The 21,260-nt window shown below is 43.8% G+C and overlaps 1 protein-coding gene across 1 annotated transcript in view; it reads right to left on the bottom strand.

The window, feature by feature from the left end:
- Window positions 1-19,290: 19,290 nt before the first annotated feature.
- The window catches only part of LOC126232139 (poly [ADP-ribose] polymerase tankyrase-1-like), a 77,391-nt gene continuing 75,421 nt past the window's right edge, over window positions 19,291-21,260 (bottom strand). Inside the window, exon 3 of the mRNA XM_049942446.1 lies at window positions 19,291-19,883. Within this exon, the coding sequence (XP_049798403.1) occupies window positions 19,391-19,883 (493 nt within the window). The 3' untranslated portion in view covers window positions 19,291-19,390. The remainder of the gene's footprint in view (window positions 19,884-21,260) is intronic.

The raw sequence follows: 21,260 nt of genomic DNA, 5'->3' as shown, positions 1-21,260 counted from the left end.
CATAGGTGGCATCAGTGCAGTACTGTGAGGAAGTTTGTTTATCACATCTTGAAAATATTCAAGAAATACATCCCAGCTAGCATGATTCTTTCCACAGTATAATCTACATAAATTACCCAAATATTTCCTCGGTCTCACTGTGGGGTTCGAACTCGGGTGAAACCTACTAATAAATATGGGCTTTATCTTATACCTCCTTAGTGTTCTTATCTGAGATAATACAGTCTACACTACACACTTGGTTTATGAAGTCTCTGCACAAGGCTCTACTTACAGTTGCACCAGTCGCCCTTTTCAGTGGCGTCTGCGCCAGAAATTTGGCTCTCAGCTCCAATACTGCCGATATATATTGATGGCCCCTCGGTGTCTTGGATAATGGTCCCATTAAATCCGTCGCTGCCATATGCCTTAGCTGCTCAGGAATAATTGGGTATAAAGGGGCATGGGTTCCTAGTTATGAATTTCGCCTTTTAGCAGTTTTTACAGATGGCTAGTACTTTCTGGATGCATTTCTCCAAGTTTTTAAAGCAGCAGACACTACTCATTTTTATAAAACATTTATGTGGAGCGAAATGTGCGTAACTTAGGTGTGTATACCATAACAGCATATCTATTAATTCATCTGGTATGCACACCACCCACAGTGAATCATTAACGTTTGCCCTATAAAACAGAATGCCTTTTCTCGTAGTGCTGTCTTATGTGGGCCTGCGTCCTATCCTTCCACTTTTATTTTATTTTTACTAAATCTGGATCCTTGACCTGCACATTCTACATATTCTGCATCGTTCCAGTAACGAAATTTTCAAATACCACGCGTTGAGGTAGCACAACGAAAAGTGCTCTTCTTCTAATGCTTTAGCCGTCTCTTCTGTTATACCAATAGGTGAGCGGGACAGGGCATCAGCGATAACGTTTGTCGGACCAGGTACATAGACCATTGAAAACTGGTATTCTTGAAGCACAGATGCCCATCTCGCTAGTCTTCCATGCGGAAGTTCTGCGGTTAGGAGAAATTCTAGGGCCCTATGGTCCATATAGACTTCTGTTTTTCTACCAAACAGAAAGTATCTGAACTTTTTAAATCCCCATACTATTGCAAGGGCTTCAAGTTTGGTAACAGAGTAATTTCTTTCACTTTTGGATAATACCCTGCTACCAAAGGCGATTGTTCTGTGTACTAATTTGCCATCTTGTTCAAACTCCCGAAACACTGTAACATCCAGACCGATCTTCACGCAGCCAGAGGCCATACAAAAATCTTGTGATAAGTTAGGATGTGATAAAATAGGAGCAGTTACGAGTGCCACCTTCAAATTATTGAATTCTCGGCCTGCACACTCATCGCACACCAAGGGTGTTCCTTTCCCTGTCAATTGGCAGAGTTGGGGAATAGTTAATGTTTCCACATAGATAATCTTCTTATAAAAATTTATTATTTTCTGGTTGTAGGAGTGGTTAACTTCGTAATTGCTGCCATCCTCTCTGGGTCGGGACTAATCCCTTGTCCTGTTATCACATGTCCCAGAAAGCTAACCCTACTGCTCCCAAAAAAAGACTTCTCAATGTTTGCGGTCACCCCATACCTTTTCAAACTGCTTAACACTTCCTCTAAGTGTTTTTTATGTCTTCCCCAGGTGTTTTATGCTTTCAGTATGTCGTCTACATAACGTGTGAGTTTCTCTTTTAACTCTTCGCTCAATATTTTGCTAAGACCCCTGATAAATGCACCTGAAGCTATATTCAATCCAAAAGGGAGTCTTTTGAATCGAAAACACCTTCCGAAGGCAATAATGCTCGTGTATTTTCAGCATTCAGGATCGAGCTCTATCAGCCAAAAGCTCGATCCCAAATCAAGTGAGGAAAACACCGAAACCCCCGTGAAATCTTTGAAGGAGCTCCTGAAGCCTTTCAGGGCGATCCGTCTCTGTCACAATAATGGTGTTTATTTGCCATGAGTCTAACACCAGAGGAATTCCAACTACTATGCGTGGTGGACTATTGCACTCAGATCTCGCGGCTTCAATTACACCCTCGTCCTCCATTCTTCGTAGTTTACTTAGAACCCTTTCCCAGTATGACCATGGGATAACATAAGGGGGTACCAGTAATGGTCTGTGTTTCTTTACATCAAATTTATACTGATACCCCTTAATGCATCCGGTTTTGGGTACGAATATATCTGCATTATTTTTGAGTGCAAACTCCAACCCTTTTATATCCTTATTACCTATTTTATACAGATTCTCGAGTTTCGAATCAATCCTACCGTTAATTTCATTAACATGTTCACGTTCGGCCTTGAAATCTGCTCTATTGTCAGTATCTTTTTTACATTCTTCCCTCCGAACTGCATCATGGCCTGTGAATTGTATTTTTAAACAGCTAACCGGAATTTGAGCTTCATTGCCTTCTCATCAACTCTGATTTTTATTTTATTCTCTTTCCCTAACGTTAACTCCCCTCTTCCTAGATCGATGATAGCTTTCTGCACTGAAAGAAAATCTACATCGATTATTATATCAGCTGTTAGTTTCAGTATTATGAACAGATTTACAGTCATATGGTGTCCTTGGCAATCAAAATCTAGACATATTTGTTGAGATATTTCCATACTCTTTCCAACTAACGCACCACATACCTTTGTTTTTGTGTACTGTGAGGATAGGTGGATTAACTGACTTCTTGCATCTAGCGAACAGCCTATCTCAAAAAGCTGAGAGTTTGCTTCCACTATCTATTACAACAGTACCCATAATTCCTCCAATTTGTACTGTTACCACCAGATATATTTCCTGTTTGAGTAATGTTTCCTTTTCATCAAGTAATATCTCCATAAGTCCTCATATTCTATTATATTTATGTTATTACTTCCGAGACGGTTTATGGGCGCATTTGCTCTAATGTCTGTCGTCTGACCTAGTCATTGTTCATTTTCCATGTTATTTTGCGTACTCTCCCAGGGTTAGGTGGTCTAATTTCAATCGATTGTTTCCAATTCCTGTTGTTGTTCAGTCCACCCCATCCTCGGTCAGACCAGTGACAGGTTTCTCTATTGTCGCCCCATGATGCGCCATAATTTTGTGGCTCCCATCTCCGGCCATTTTGTTGCCTATATTCTCTGCCATAGTTTCTCCACTGCCCGTTATTCCCACTACGATCTCTCGCGCCCATGTTTTCATGGTGCGGACGATTTACATTGTTTTGCTAATTATGGCCTCTATTATTCCCTTCGCTGTTCTCCCTTCTTTCGCCCTGCACGTGTCTCTGCCTACGTTTTTCTCCCGCCTGCTGCTCGTTGAAAGCGAACTCCAACTCTCTTAAGATACTCTTGAAGTCTTCTACACCACTTCCACATCGGTCGACGAGCGTTTGCGGGTAGGCAATTGGCAGCTTCATCTAACACAATCTTATCTCAGCCGGTGTGCATGGGTCGTCCAAATACTGATTTTTCTTGGTCAAGTCTTCAAAAACCTTCACTGGACTATGGAACCCTGAACTCTTCAAGTCTCTGCTCATCATTAGATCCTGTACTGTGTCTCTTTGGACCAGTATTGGTTTAAAAATGCGTCACGAAACTCATCGCATGTCCCACATGCATTCGGCCGTTGTTCCCTCGATATGTGAACATACGAAGTACAGTGAGGTAATGATAAATCAATTTGACCAAGAAAAGTTTTCGAGTGTAAAACATTACCCTCGTCTTTGTAATGCTGAAATTTTCGTACAGAGATAAAATGCATAAAATCGAAAATTTCATTAGAGTTTCTCCCCGAACGGCCCATCACATTCTCACTTCGTGCTAAAGTTTCCGGTCTACCATTACAGGGCTATTACAAATGATTGAAGCGATTTCATAAATTCACTGTAGCTCCATTCGTTGACATATGGTCACGACACACTACAGATACGTAGAAAAACTCATAAAGTTTTGTTCGGCTGAAGCTGCACTTCAGGTTTCTGCCGCCAGAGCGCTCGAGAGCGCAGTGAGACAAAATGGCGACAGGAGCCGAGAAAGCGTATGTCGTGCTTGAAATGCACTCACATCAGTCAGTCATAACAGTGCAACGACACTTCAGGACGAAGTTCAACAAAGATCCACCAACTGCTAACTTCATTCGGCGATGGTATGCGCAGTTTAAAGCTTCTGGATGCCTCTGTAAGGGGAAATCAATGGGTCGGCCTGCAGTGAGCGAAGAAACAGTTGAACGCGTGCGGGCAAGTTTCACACGTAGCCCGCGGAAGTCGACGAATAAAGCAAGCAGGGAGCTAAACGTACCACAGCCGACGGTTTGGAAAATCTTACGGAAAAGGCTAAAGCAGAAGCCTTACCGTTTACAATTGCTACAAGCCCTGACACCCGATGACAAAGTCAAACGCTTTGAATTTTCGGCGCGGTTGCAACAGCTCATGGAAGAGGATGCGTTCAGTGCGAAACTTGTTTTCAGTGATGAAGCAACATTTTTTCTTAATGGTGAAGTGAACAGACACGATGTGCGAATCTGGGCGGTAGAGAATCCTCACGCATTCGTGCAGCAAATTCGCAATTCACCTAAAGTTGACGTGTTTTGTGCAATCTCACGGTTTAAAGTTTATGGCCCCTTTTTCTTCTGGGGAAAAAACCTTACAGGACACGTGTATCTGGACATGCTGGAAAATTGGCTCATGCCACAACTGGAAACCGACAGCGCCGACTTCATCTTTCAACAGGATGGTGCTCCACGGCACTTCCATCATGATTTTCGGCATTTCTTAAACAGGAGATTAGTAAACCGATGTATCGGTCGTGGTGGAGATCATGATCAGCAATTCATGTCATGGCCTCCACACTCTCCCGACTTAACCCCATGTGATTTCTTTCTGTGGGGTTATGTGAAAGATTCAGTGTTTAAACCTCCTCTACCAAGAAACGTGCCAGAACTGCGAGCTCGCATCAACGATGCTTTCGAACTCATTCATGGGGACATGCTGCGCCGAGTGTGGGAGGAACTTGATTATCGGCTTGATGTCTGCCGAATCACTAAAGGGGCACATATCGAACATTTGTGAATGCCTAAAAAACTTTTTGAGTTTTTGTATGTGTGTGCAGAGCATTGTGAAAATATCTCAAATAATAAAGTTATTGTAGAGCTGTGAAATCGTTTCAATCATTTGTAATAACCCTGTATCTTGGGAATCCCCTCTTCTATTCTCTGTCTCGTTGTCCTCGCTGGAAAAATGTTCCGTGTTGCGCATTAACGGATAACAATTAAGCATTTGAAACATTTCATTGCTCTTCTCCGTATTCGCAATTTTCGATCCAGTCGTACTCTGTGTAGATGCGGGGCCATATCTCTAGCGATATTTCGTCACTCTGCAGATATGCTTTCAGTCTCTAGTTGGCGAGCAACTCTTACATTGGAGCACATTCTAATAATGTCTGGGCTTGAACGTGATCGTGAAGAGTTTGAACTGGCTCACATTCTGTTGTTTCCAAATTACCTACTATTTCTTTTCTGGGAGGTGATTTTTGTCTGTCTTGGTTGTGACCTGACTTCCTGAGATGTTTAATTTCGCGTTCTATGTTCTGTTTAAATTGGGAGAGCTCCACAGTCAACGTCTTATTTGATGCAATTTCTGTCTTTTGCAGCTGTCTTGTCTCATGCGCCTCTGCAGCTTCGTTAATGCACCTCTATCTATCTTTGTCATGTTTTCTGTCTTCTCTAATGTTTCAATAGCAATCCGCTCTGCGCCCCTCGCTAGTAATCGCGCCTCGATCACGGTTCTTCTGACTTCCGCCGTCTGTAGTTCTAGTATTGTTCTGAGCGTCACTACCTCATTTTCACTTCCATCGTTTCATGTTTTATTGCCTGAATTTCGACACTAACGTTCTGGATTTTATTTCCCATTTCTGAGCGTACTTCATCATTCCCCCTTTTTACTTGACTTCCCAATTCAGAGCCGACCTACTGATGTTTTACTTCCCATTTCTGAGCGTACTTCATCATTCCCCTTATTTATTTGCGCTCCCAATTCAGGCACGACCTTCAGCATTTCAGCACTAACGTTTTGAATTTTATTTCCCATTGGTTTTAGGTATGTAAGGATGTCCATCCATGTTATCTAAATCTTCTCTCCTGTTGTAACTTTGCATTCCATACTCTTGTGTGAACTTCTCCCCTTTTCCCTTTCCATTTTTTGGTATTCAAAAGAGTCATCACCACGCGCCCCTTATATGCTGACTCGTGACGATGTCACTGACGGCGATATACCACAAATCTTAGTTGTTCCACATTCACTTGGACTCCCTACACAATACTCCCGTATCTTTATGGTTGCTTCAGTGTGTCGCTGTTCCTCATCTTCGCTATCAGATTGCCCACCACGAGCTTGACTGTGTGTATCATCCTCACAAAATACCCTTGGATCGTTATTCTCCTCACCAGTGCCTTTTGCTGCTAACATAGCTGACTCTCATCCCATAGGCTTTCTTGACTACCCCGTGTATCTGCCATTTCTAGTACTCTGCTGTGCTACTTAGCGCGCCTTCGCCCTAGTTAACATGGACTGACCCCTGATAACAGTCCTCTCATAAAGGTACACAACCCACATTTATTATGTAACGGGCATGTAACATAAAATATCTACAACAAGGAAGTTAAACTAATGGCTACGTCATGAACGAGTGCCGGCAGGTGCGGCCAAGTGGTTCTAGGCGCTTCAGTCTGGAACCGCGCGACCGCTACGCTCGCAGGTTCGAATCCTGTCTAGGGCATGGATGTTTGTGATGCCCTTAGGTTAGTTAGGTTTAAGTAGTTCTAAGTTCTAGGGGACTGATGACCACAGATGTTAGGTCCCATAGTGCTCAGAGCCATTTGAACCAGCCATGAACGAGCAGTGTCGTTACAATTTACGCAAAAAACAACGATAAATACATTACATGAATATCAGTGAACTGCAGCCAGAGGGATGAAGCGCAACGCCTCTGAAGAGAAATACATTAAAATACACAAACATTATTTTTAATGTTATCGCGTGAATTTGCCACTGCAAACTATACACGCAAGCTTGTGATCACTACCAACAACACCTAAACATTAAATGGAAATAAAGACTTTTCTAAAATTTCCCAGGTTTGAAACCACTTTATGACTACTAACAAAAGGGTGTAAGTACGATCCTGGCAGGGTAAGCCATATCCAAGATGCTAGTCCTGGCAGGTTTAAATGAACGTGCACAACGGAAAATAATAAATGCTAAAATGAACATTTGGCCTTGTCTGACTACCCCTTGAAGCAGATCTTAGGATCTCTTAATGGACTTTAGCATGTAAATTACAACGTAAACATAAATGAATGAATAAGACAACTAATACTACTAAATGATAAACGTTGTTCCAGCTTATATATTTATTGTATATAAAAAAACTTTATATTACAAGGTTTACATTTCCTAAGTAAAATTACTAATGCGATCTAATACTAATAACGTGAAATGACTGACATCATCTACGTACCAAACTCTAGAAGACAGTACTTTCAAAGATGATCTACGGTGGTGTGGAACCTCAGTGCATATAAGCTAAAGTGATCACAGCTGTTTAGCTTTTATAGCCCTAATAAGCTGAAGCAATTTCGATATCACCGTATGTACTCCGTGCGGTGCGCTGAAGTGATGGTTCTCGTAATCGTCTGTGACAATGGAAGAACTCGAGCCACAAATAAACTCATTCAAACACTAGGAAGGCACAAGGCGATCCGCTGCCAAATATAATACTGTCTTCCCCTCTCTGTATTCTACAGACGAGAAATGTGAACTCCCAGCCACAAGGACGGAGTTCAGATAACTTCTGAAAGTAAGTATAGGCAGGGGAACTGCTCCCAACTACTGAACGCTGCATACTCAACGACGACTTCCAACCTGGAGATGAATTGAAGCTCAGAATCGTATAGTGCAGTGCCTAACTGTTATAAGTATAAACTCTCCTGAGAGGAAAGACAGCAAGTCCGTCTGTCCCAACAAAGCCGATGTCGAGCGAACGTCACACATAGGCACTCACAACGGAAGACCTCGTCTCTCCACCGCTGGCTTGCCAGCAAGGCTCCGAAAACGAATCATATTCCCGAAACCACGGAATACTTTCTCTCTCTATATATTCTTCCCAACGCCGACCTAACATATTTTAGTATTTTGTCGTCCAGCGCGAAAGTTTGCGAGGAAATACCTTTACTTATAGAATGGTACGCTTCTCAGTAAAAATCCAAGGAAATAAACCAGCCTGCATGGTTTCTGAGGTACCGCTTCTTCGTTCCTCTCACCTGCGTCCAAGATTTGTAGAGTTCGGAAGTATTATCCAGTTATCCTTCTGGCACTGCTACAATAGCGGCCGGTCATCCCTGTATTGTGTCTTCGCGCTCAGGTGTCCAGACTGTCCGTCTCGGCACTTCCTGTGTGGAGCTGAACCACCACGCCTATGGGGGCCCTCCACCCAGGGCTTGAGTTCCACCTGCCATTTCATCTCCACTAGTATAGGCAATCATTCATTACGCCGTTCTGATAATAAAGACACTGCATCACTTTTCATTCAATAAGCGTTAACAGTTATTTACAAGGCGTATGTGGCAATGTCAGTCTCCTTTATATATTCATATATAAGAGGTGCAACCTATCACATGATACTTAATTGTGTTTGTAGATCACTGACAAAGAATGTGGATGGGTGCTTGTAAGATGCGAAATTATAGCGACCTTAAAGATGAAAGAGGAAGAAAAGCGTGACGTGTTAGAATTGGGCTCTGAGCAGTATGCTACTTAACTTCTGAGGTCATCAGTCACATAGAACATAGAACTAATTAAACCTAACTAACCTAAGGACATCACACACATCCACGTCCGAAACAGGATTCGAACCTGCGACCGCAGCGGTCGCTCGGCTCCAGACTGTAGTGCCTAGAACCGTGTTAGAATCGCAACAACATTCCTACTGCCATTTCTCCAGATATCGATGAGTCTGTCTGTTGGCTCCAATGTATTTATTTATTTATTTTTCGTGTTCAGCTCATCTTCAGTTGCGGACGTATTCTCTTTGACGCATTCCGCAAAGCAGTGGAAGGTCATCCTTGCATCTAATACGTCCCCATTTCTGACGAATATAGAGACTGTGTGTGTCTGGAGAGGAGCTGGAGTCTACTTGTGGGGTGTGACAGGTGGTAGGTATACCCCACAGCGCCAACGGGCTTGGCGCTGCGCCACTTACTCGTGTAAAATGCTCTTTGCTCAGATAACAGCTGCCCCAGAAAGATAATAACATTAAGCTGGTGGACGATATTTGCCGCTGGCAGGGCTATAACGGCCAAACGCGCAAATCGCAATCTGAACCTCATCAGAGAGCTGAGCTCATCGACTTCCTTTTGCTATGAAAGGTGCGGTACGTGAACAGAAATTCGGTGCTCTAACGAAATAATGTGCAACCAGTTGCGTTTTGCTGTATGCACTAGAGTCCTGCATGACCGAGTAAGCGAGCACAAAATACGGATGGGGCGAGCACACCCTAACTGGATAGGCTGCCCGCACTAGTTCTGGTGACCGAGCATAGACGCCGTGACCGAATAACTTCAAACACACTACACGTGTCATTATCCGTGTGAGACCGCAGCCAGTACGGGCTTCTCATTTGTGGTGTGTCTCTCTCTCTCTATAATCATGCAGTGCGAGGAAGCCAGTGCAGTAAGACGTAAGATTGAAACCAATGTTTACACACTGAAGAGACGGGAAGGTCTAAAAAGTCAAGTATGGAGCATATTTTTGTTTTATGTAGACAAAAACAGTACGTCTACTGGGCACGTATCGTGCATAAACTGCTCCACATTACTGTGTTTCCAATCGGGAACCACTCATTTAAAGAAACACAGTTGCAAGAAACCTCACAAAGATACAGCTCCTTCAGGAATACCGGCAATAATAAAAAATAGTATTACAGCAAAGTGTGTTGCAATGTGTGCTAAAGATATGAGACCTTTTAATGCTGTTTCTGGTGGTTTCAGAGAACTATGCCAAGAATTAATACATCTTGGTGCCCATTATGGAGAAGTTAACGTGGCAGATGTCATGCCACATCCCTCTACTATAAGCAGACATGCCAGAGACCAATCTGATGCAATACGAAACAACATAATGCCTTCTGTTATTGCGGAAGTTATTAAATGGTTCAAATGGCTCTGAGCACTATGGGACTTAACTTCTAAGGTCATCAGTCCCCTAGAACTTAGAACTACTTAAACATAACTAACCTAAGGACATCACACACATCCATGCCCGGGGCAGGATTCGAACCTGCGACCGTAACGGTCGCACGGTTCCATACTGTAGCGCCTAGAACCGTTCGGCCACACCGGCCGGCGGAAGTTATTAATAAAACATTTGCTGCGAGAGTTGATATGTGGACTGATTCGCATAAGCAGATGCACTATATGACGCTTACAACACATTACATTAACACAGATTGGTCTCTTGTGATCAATGTTTTATTTACAAGAAAATTCCCGGACGTTAAGTTGGTTGGTTGTTTTGGGGAAGGAGACCAGACAGCGAGGTCATCGGTCTCATCGGATTAGGAACGGACGGGGAAGGAAGTCGGCCGTGCCCTTTGTGAGGAACCATCCCGGCATTTGCCTGGAGCGATTTAAGGAAACCACGGAAAACCTAAATCAGGATGGCCGGACGTTAGCAAGACGGGAGTAAATATTATAAAAGAAAGTGCTCTATGAATTTAGCTGTGTTACGTACCCGTTCTTGGAAACATTACTTTTGTATTAAAAGAGAGAGACAGAGATAAATATATATTGTGTGTGTGTGTGTGTGTGTGTGAGAGAGAGAGAGAGAGAGAGAGAGAGAGATACTTTGGATTTGTACAGTACAGCGCAGCGAGCCGGGACGAGGCGAGGTGAGACGTCAGCGGTGACCGGTCATGCTCGGTTATCCGCGTGTCCGGAATCCGGACAACAGGCATGGGGCGAGTACGTGGCCGAGCCGAGTGGTGCGGGGCCGGACACGAGAGGCTCGGTCCCCCCGTCAACAGGCGAGCTGTGACCGGTCAAACACTGACCGTTGTAGCACTCTAGTATGCACCTCATTGATGACACTCGCAAACAATGTGAGAATAACATCCTGAAGACGGGCCAGAAATCAGATTTCTTTTCTGCAGCTGGTTGCTTATTATTTCATCACATACAACAGCTCCTGGTTAAAACATTAAATTCGGTGCTGTTCGCCACGTTATTTCATTGGATTCACACAACACCCTGTTCCGCAAGAGCTCCTCCAGCGTTTCGGCACATCTTTCTTACATTGTCATAAAATGCACAAAACTGACCACCATTTCTGTGCCAAAATGCTACCAACTAGGCATGAATTCTAAGATTACTGGCTGACAATACTGACACTAGTAATGACAGTATTCGTTAAACTGACACTTCACCTTAAATAAACATACAGATGTAAAAAGAAAATCGAAAGACCCAAACGGAGTTGTCTGTCATAAGTTAGGAGGCATGTTCCTACATCTCAGATGTCGCGTCAGTTGAATAAGAGTGGAGCTAGTGGCCCCGCTCTGAGGATGCAAATGAGGTGTGCTTCAAACGTGCGATTTAACAGTAGCGGTCGTGGGCGTTAGTTGCCTTTAGCAGTGGGAGTTGCTTTTAAGGCGACAAAGACGCCATTACCAACACCCCACCGAGTTTGAAGGAGGTCATGTAATATGGGTATGAGACGCCGGATGTTCCTTCTGCAGAAGGACTTGGCAGGAATGTAGACACTGTGCGTGGTTCCTGGCAGATGTGGTCACAGGAATGCACAGTCGCCAGAAGACAGGGCTCCGGACAGCCACGTGGTTCTGCCGAGAGGGAAGACCGTCGTGATTGGCGTATGGCTCTGGGTCATCGTAATGCATCTGCAGCAGCAATCTGAGCAGCGGTTGGCACCACAGTGGAAATCTGTGGTAAGGTATTATGGGACCAAACTGCTGAGGTCATCGGTCCCTAAGCTTACCCACTATTCAATCTAACTTACGCTAAGGACGACACACACACCCATGCCTGAAGGAGGACTCGAACCTCTGAGGGGAGGCGCTGCGCGGACCGTGACAAGACGCCTCAGAGCGCGCGGCTACCCCGCTCTGCTGGTACCACAGTGACACAACAAAGTGTTGTATATCCGTTACTTCGAGGACAGCTCCGAGCCAGAGGACCTGTAGCGTGCATTCCACTGACCCTAAACCGCCGCCATTTGCGACCTCAGTGGCGTCAAGTGAGAGCTCATTGGAGGGCAGGGTGTGTTTTCTGATGACAGCTGGTTCTGCCTCGGTGCCAGTCACGGCCGTGTGTTGTTCAGTAGGGGGCCAGTTGAGGGCCTGCAACCAACCAATCTGCATGCTAGACTCGCTGGACCTCACCCTAAGTTTTGGTCCGGGAGGATGCACTGTCGTGGTTATCCCACACACCCTCACTGCAAATTTGTATGTCGGATTCGACCTGTTGCGCTGCCATTCATGATCAGCATTCCATGGGGTGTTTTCCAAGAGGATAACGCTCGCCCACATACTGCTGTTGTAACCTAACATGCTCTGCTGAGTGTCGACATGTTGCTGTGGCCCGCAGTCGAGCACACGTGGGACACCATCGGACGACAACTCCAGCGTCATGCACAAACAGTATTAACAGTCCCTGAATTCACCATCACACAAACTGACCTTCAGCACCTCTACAACACAATTCGTGCACGTTTGCATCCTTGCATTCGCCGTTCTTGCGGTTACGTCGGTTATCAATGTACCAGCAACTCCCTTTTGCAATGGCTTATCTCACATTTACATTAATCTGTATCTTGCAATGTTAATCGCTTAAATATATTACCTCGACAAATGTATTCTTGAAATTTCGTTACTATACACTACTAAATTTTGGATGTAGCAATGGTCTTCCCTTCAGTGTTCATATAAATCTAGCGTACAATCTCTTGCCATGAAACAAAGAAAATTACGGAAGAATAAATGAAATACTTTTTGTGGCAGCGTTCGTAGCGACAAGCAATTCGCTGTAGAAACGGCTTACGAAGTCACCGCCACACTTTTAATAGCGGGCCGACCGGTCCGCTGGAACAGTGAACAGAAAGATGAAAACCCAAACACTCTGATTAAATAAAAGTCGGTACTTATCTTTATTAACGACGATACAGAACACAGTGGTGAACATGGTCTACAGAAATCTGTCTAGTTCGAGTCAGAGCGGCTAGGTCAGCGTCGGCTGACGACAAACGACAACTCTGCTGCGATGAACACACACTGACTAGCAAGTACACAATTCGGTGGCGAGTATACAACTGAGCGGCGAATACAGAACTGTCCTAGAGCTCGCGACTCCAGCGCTTAAGAAGCCAGAAGCCAGCGGTGGCGCGCGCAGACTTGCGGCCATTTCCTGTCTCGCTGGCGCTGCTTATGCGGACGGCGTCTGGACTTTGATGCTGCCAACCTTTTGGCAGTGGGCTCGGGTGGCATTACTGGCTAGGATGTAACAATACTCAACATAGATAACAACTGCATGCAGTTTTATTTTCCTGAGTGAATATGGAGTAGTCTAATGGTTCGACACAGATTGACAATAAAATACGTAAAATCCTACCATCCAGGAAAGCAGCATGTACTGTGATTTTGCTTGTTTCGTTGATAGCTGTTATCCAGTAGATGGTTCAAGGCACTTGACTAACTCATTTAAGCCGGCCGGAGGGGCCCTGCGGTTCTAGGTGCTACAGTCTGGAGCCGAGCGACCGCTACAGTCGCAGGTTCGAATCCTGCCTCAGGCATGGATGTGTGTGATGTCCTTAGATTAGTTAGGTTTAATTAGCTCTAAGTTCTAGGCGACTGATAATCTCAGAAGATAAGTCGCATAGTGCTCAGAACCATTTTTAACTCATTTAATATTTGAAATGCTATCAGTTTTGCTGTAGTCTCTAACTTCGGTGTTTTTATTGATACAACTATGAATGACATTTTATTAGACACATCACTCTGTGATTATTAGAAATGATTGGTTTTGATCTACCATCTGAATAATAACAGATCATATACTTATTTAAGAATATCCACCTTTCGTAGGCCTCAAATTCTCTCCAGAGTCACCCACTCCAGGGAAGGCGAGCTGCTGGCAGACCTACGACGGCCACTGGGCAAAACCTGCTGGTATGGTACCTGCCTTGACACCCCCTTCTTTGCTGAGCACTCAGCCCTTCCAGAGGAAATACCATACTGTGCTCAACAGCTACTCCATCCAGAACAGCACTCACATTTAACTTTTAAAACATTTTCGTCAGTCTCTCATTTATCCAGCATACGCTTTAACTTATGGCTTCCAGAACAGTTCGTGCATAAGCTTCAGGAGTTTAATATTAACTACAAGTTTCGATGTTTATATCAAAGCACTGGCCTGAACGAAGCAGTCGGCCAGTAGCTATGTGTCATTCATAGATGTTGTCAGAGTACGAGATGTGTTTCCTTAAAAAAATTTACTTCATTACTGAAAGAGTAAGTATTAATTCTATCACATCATATGTGTTAGCCCTGGGTGGTGTGTGTGGTTTTGTAGCATAAGGTACACATTATTCGCGCCAAATTGTAGTACATGTTTCTAGTATGGACATCTTAAAAACGAAGGGGAGGGGACACGATGTTTGGGAGGAGCAGATACTAAAGATTAATTTATTGTCTGTAGTCAAAGCAACCATTGTACTATTTAGATACATGGCCGGAATGTGTACCGGTAACATATCACAGCAATACTTCTTGGAGGAAGATGCAACTACAACGCAAAAAAATTGATCAATATAGGTTTCACAATTCGATTACCAAGGCCGAAACTACAGCAATAAAATAACGTACATTTAATTATTAATGACCGGATTTCACGTTATTCTGCATCTTCCTTTTTCCGCCGACATATTTCGCGATAAGTAAGGATATCATGAAATTGCTTTCCATCAGGGCTACTAAATAATATGTAAGCACTTCTTACCACACACTTACTAGCACGTCCTTTCATTCAATGCACCAAAGCTTGTCCTACTTCCGGCATGGAAATTTTAGCTCTTAAATTTATTTCGGAGAGATCTGTTGATCATCTACGTCACTATCGTTGGCCATTTATTTACGAGAGTAACTGCCTACGATTTCTTCGTGTCAGAGAACCTGCAGTCGGTTTATTGGAGTATTTCAGTCATAACGAACCACATACTGCACTGTTTAAACGTTCATCTGAGAGATTAAGAACAATTTTATTCTTCAGTCCTTACTGGTGTTTGCCTTTGATGCGTGTTTAATTTTCATGTATCAGTTAGCATCTATCCTAAATCTCCATAGCAAGCCCCGAACATTCACAGTGCTATCCATGACTTGTGTGGCGAGATTGAATGCAAAGAATTTTTCGAACAGGAATTACGCTCACCAGATGATGGTACAGATTTATTCCAAACTGGGGTTGTGTAGCTGTGGCTAGGGATAAATAACGAAACGTGTAAGCAGTGAGTGTGCCGTGAATTACGCAGGACATGAGATCTACTTAATGGCACTGCTTTCAGTTCCTAGTATCCGTTGGTTTTCTCCTACCGCACGTAATATTCTGGAGAACACAATGTGTTCTGCCATAACCTCTCATACCTTGCAACAGCCATTTTTGGCGACTGTGTCCACAGTGTCACCGCTACACAGAGTGTTCAGTACCAAGGCGACGGTGTGGAAGATTGCGTGCGACATGATACGAAATGTTTACTGGAGTTCCTATTGGGACATTGGGAATGAATAGCAGAGGACGCGAAAAAACTAAACTACAGCCAAGAAGCGCTCCCCATCCAGAGTAGTTTCACTTGGGAAGGTGGACGAGAATCAGTGCATTCAAAGAGGTACGGTTGTATGGGTGTCTCTCCAGAGACACAGAATTCACAATTGTCGGCCGAAACCGGACAATATTTCATGCAAGGATGGCCTTCCCGCACTGTGTACAATGCGGCAATGAAATTACGTGTGTAAGTGGTGGTGAAATGTTGGTCTGTTTCTACTGTAGACTGTCCGTTCCACCCTCGACTGGATTCAGCAGTTGATATGGCCGCTAAACTGGAGCCACACGCTTTTTGGAAAATGCCCATAATGCAGAAATAACTCGTGTCGGCATTTTAGTGAAAAATTGAAATGGGCTGTCCTATTTGCTATGTCAATTTTCAAGTTCTTTGGACCATGAATGTGAGTGTAGTTGTGAATGTGACAAATGTACTCAACTCTTGTAGTATCGGCATAACCATATGCGTCGTAGGTCTGTTCCCGAGACCACAGGTGTCCCTTATTTTCCAGTCAGTAGCAGGCAGTGAGTGTAGGGCAGTCTGGCTGTGTACTCAGCTGGAAACTGGACTGCCGTGTGGTGGAGACAGCATTAGCTAAGAAGGACATTGTACTAACATATATTTGTAACTGTGTAGTTTGTTATTGTTATGACATTGCGTATGGCTGAAGTTTATAGCGGAAATTTCATAATGCAACATAAGGTTTTGTCCTATAATTGAAACACATGTTAAGGAAAATAATTGCACATGGGAAATTTATTAAGAAATATTTTGCTAACCTGTGTAGTTGTCAGAATTTTATGAAAGAGTGTATTGCTATTTTGGCTTAATAAAGCACACTTATACTTGGAATCTTTGTTCTCATTTATCAGTGGTGGACTTTAGTTCATCATTTTTCATTCTTTACCTTTATGAATGTGTCTGCGTACTGGAACTACACATCACGAGTTGCGTACTGGAGAAACATTTTTATGGAAACTGATAAGATACCGCTTGCACTGAATATCGCTATCAAGTGCGGTAAATTAAATTTGGTTTTTGACAGTTCCATCATTATCATAGTAGTAACAGGTTGCAGAACAGATGAGCCTTCTGTTTGCACAGATAGGCCAAAAAGTGTAATTACCAGCAAAGTTAATGCCCTCTGTAAGGTACAGTGACTGTCAGAATGTATCCGTTAAAATCCGTTTCAAATCGCTAGAAGATTTCAGAAAGTTGATATTTTGTCTATTTTCAAGCACTTTTAACACAAGGTGAGATCTGTAAAATTTTATGTTCTCTTGCTCTATGATTACAATAACAGTTCTGATAGAGTGATTGTTTGCAACTCTAAAGATAAAAATTAACAATATTCAGGGCCAACATTTTAATGTGAGTCGTTTTGCAGTGAAATAGCATTTGTAAAAACGGACTGCTCTCTCGCAGGCGAACTGACTTACTGGCTAGCCTGGATTCTGCTTCGTGTAGCGTGTGCTTCACGTACTTCCGCTCAAAATGTAATCTTAACGCATTTCTGTTGCCCTGCACGGAGATTTACGTATCTCTATAGCAAAATAAATTTTAATAATTGCTCAGATACCAACCATACTTTCACAAATATGAGTTTAAATAAACATGAAGACATTTCAGAATATTGGATGTCCCGTTATTGAGCAGTTACCAGTAGTGAATACTGGCGTGTTTGACGATTCGAGGAAAGGAGATGGGGTTATGGGATGTTTCCACTCTGCTGAAGCGTGCTGTACCGTTCCTATGTGAGGAAATAAGCACACAACACCAGATAAAGGGCGTCAGGTGCATTCCGTATTTTCGGCAGGGGCATAAGATTGCGCTGTTTTAGTTCCATGAAGAGCGTTTAATATCATGGCGGAGATGGAAGTCATAGTTGCACACAAAGAAATCAGACGTCAGTTTATATCTGCCACATATGGGGAATATCTGGGAAAAAGAAGCACTCGAGATGACAGCGATACTTCCCGAAGTTGTTTCTCCTCTGTTTTCAGGACAGCTGCTGTTTCTAAGAAACTCATTCAAAATGGATGTGGCAGCTATGGAAAGCTTTAAAAGAAAATATCGGCAACGAGATGGTCTATGCAGGTTGGCACCATGCATCCATTTGCTGAGAATTTACCAGGATTACAAAGGCTGGTTGAACTTGCTAATAACTTGGACTGCGGGAGCAACATATTGAACTAAGGAGCATTCAGAAGTATTTGAAATTATTATCTGGAATAAACATACGTATAGTTGTACTTCAAACCAGAGAAACTACAACACATGTAAATAGTATTAATACGTGTCTCGGAGAAGAATTAAATCAACTGAGAAATGTTGGGATACTATCTACGCAGGAAGTTGTGAAGTAGCAGAAAATATTGGAATATCACCTGAACTGAATGTAATGATTGATGACGGAGACAAACGGCAAGGCAGAAGAAAACGGTTTGTTGATGAAGCACCAGATGCCGATTTAAACCAGAGCTGGAAGAACAGTTTTAACTAAATGTTTCCCATTTTAATACACAGCTGTAAGAAACTAGAGTGTAGTGTGAGCAGCCACACACAGCACAAACATGTTGTTTCCTGTGCAACTACGTAAGGAAAACGACGAATCTTCCTAGAGTGTAGACGTTAGTAGGGAGGGTCTCAGATAAGAAATTTTGCTGTTGAAAAGATTCATGAAGGCAATGTTGGGTCTGAGCGACTTCTTCTGCGCCTTTTCAATGCTCTTCGTAAGTGCAATTTTAACGATCTCCTGCAAAAACACGATGACGGCCTTAAGGACTGTTCTGCAACAGGGTCACAGTTTGTCTGGTGGTTGCATTATATTAGGATTATAAAAGAGGTGACTCCTAAACAAACTAGAGAGAAAGTACAGTTTGGTGAAGTATCGAATTTATACAAACAGCTGTGGGGGTACTGTGAGGGGTGAGGTTGTGCTCTAAATGTGTTTAGTTAAATGTGGACCGACTGTATATTTCCTGATGACAGGCGCGTTATGGGGGATGGATGTTGCTACTAATATCTCATGGTAATTAGACACGGGGAGTATGGTAGTACACAATGTATGCTGAATATGCTGAAGTAAAGTAAGTGTGATATCAGAAGCGAAAATTCGGTTGACATAACTCATATAACAGTGTACGTTGCAAATTAAAGTAGTCTGATACAGCACCTTATAGACTGCTGTGAAATACTTTTCAGCAATCAGATATTATAGAACAGTTGTGTTTGTTCACAATGACCTGTTGACTTTTGCCAAGTTTAATCTGGAAGAGTACTCACGACATTTTTCTTGAGAGATAGATTGTCTGTTGTTATCTGAATTATTTTGCTGTTATCTGGCGTTGTCTCAGTTTTGCTACAGAGTTGCTTAGAGTATTTTTGTGCTGTATGCTACTTGAGGAGGGCTGAAATTAGTGAGTCACAATAGGATTGAGTTATTTGCTTCTTTATTTAAAAAATTGTGAATACTGCCCTTCTACAAATTGTTTCAGTTCTCTTTCCTCGCACAGAGTTCGTTGTACTGGCTGCCTCATGACAGCATCTCCACCACCCGCCTGTAGCCCGACTCCCTGGCGATGTCCAGCGCTGTCCCCCTACCATCACCAGTTGTGGCCCCCCTGTCGGCCCCCGCGTCGAGCAACGCAGCTGCCACTTCTGCATGGCCATAGGCTGCTGCAAGATGCAGAGGCCTCCACCCTCTGCAATCTCTGGCGTTGGGGTCGGCGGTCGCCCGCAGCAGCAGCCGCGTGACAGCAGCGTCTCCCTCCTCTGCAGCCAGGTGCAGAGGAGTCTTCTGCTTGCCCTTGATCTCCCTGGCGTCCACCGCCGCCCCCGCCTCCAGCAGCAGCCTCGCCGCCTCGACGTCTCCCCTGCACGCTGCCCAGTGCAGGGCGGTCCGCCCCTCCAGCCCGGCCCTCGCCCCCACGTCTGCCCCCGCGGCGAGCAGCGCCCTCAGCTGCCCCACTGCCCTCTTCGCAGCTGCATGGACCAGCCTCATGTTTCTCGTCTTTGCAGAGAGCCTCCTGCACAAAACACACAAACTGCCAGTCTCTGCTACAAATACACAACACACCCACATAACGAGGCAAACTGCCGCATGAAGAAACAACTGTTGTGAATACAAATGTGTCCTGAAACAAGCCTACAGTATAAAACAGTGTGTAATTCTGTGTATGTATTAAGCTACAGCTGATCTGTTCTATCCGCCCTCATAAAAAATTCTTCACTCATCGTCCATTACAAATAGCATTACACAACCTCTGAAAGAATTACGTTGTCACATTTTGTCACACTCATCCCTCGAATTCAGCTCCATTGCTATCAGGACGCTACAGCTAACCAGTCGCTCACCTCCACTACAGAACAGGCTTGTTGCAGCTAATGCTACTACTCTGTCTGCAGCTTCAGTGCCCCAGGTCACACCCAAGAAGAATCCCACACCTTGGTTTTCAAAGACACACTTTCCTGATATGCAGCCACAAAAATTTCACTCCAGTTACCGGCAGTTTTCTTGACACAGCCTCACCAAATACTGAAACTTTCTGACAGACAACCATGCCTTCGAAACATTTCAGACGTAACATACAGCATATTGGCCACTCCACCGCCATAAAAAAAAACTGTGTGTGAGTGTGTGTGCACACATCACATTTTGTGTGGCTGATGGCATGTGCACATGTATTTAACGTGTACTACCATGCACAAAAGCATCTGTACAATCCGATTTGTTGTCCATCTTCGTGTTTTCGCGGTATAAAGACTGTGCCATGAAGTTTCTGGCATCCAGCAGTATACATTCAGCCTCTTCTCCTAATATTTCGGCTGAACACCGTCCAGCCATCTCCAGAGTGAGCCGAGGTGACTGACGCTGCCGCACTTGCTCCGTCCTTTTATGCAGTGGTTCGGTCCTCGGGTTTAAAAGGGCGGACCAAGCGCTGCAGCGTCACTCACCTCGGCTCACTCTGAAGATGGCTGGACGGTATTCAGCCGAAATGTTAGAAGAGGCTGAATTTATGTGGCTTCATACCCTAAACTTTGTGGAACGATCTGAATTGTGATTCGTCTGATTTGTGATCAGTCCACATGACATTGTTCCTCTGCTCTGTTTTCGGTACAGTCTTTGCCTATACAGAATGTTCACTGCATGGGGCCACAAGAGACAACTGCTCTGTGCGACCATCAGTTTAGATGCAAACTGACACTTCGGTAATGCAAATACCAGAGACATGTTGCTGGGGATTACACAGCCATTACGCTTGCAAATTCAAATTTATTGCAAAAATGAACCTTCAAAGCAACTTCCACCTTCAAATTACACGACGAACTTTTTTTTTACTTCGCTACTGTCTGGGAATTCAATCGAGCAAGTAAAGACGACAAATTTTTAGTATGGTTTCAGT

Source organism: Schistocerca nitens, unplaced genomic scaffold (genome assembly GCF_023898315.1).
Source record: "Schistocerca nitens isolate TAMUIC-IGC-003100 unplaced genomic scaffold, iqSchNite1.1 HiC_scaffold_450, whole genome shotgun sequence".
NCBI classification, from domain to species: Eukaryota; Metazoa; Arthropoda; class Insecta; order Orthoptera; family Acrididae; genus Schistocerca; species Schistocerca nitens.
Note: the sequence above shows the minus strand (reverse complement) of the source record. Positions and strands in the feature narration are given on the sequence as shown.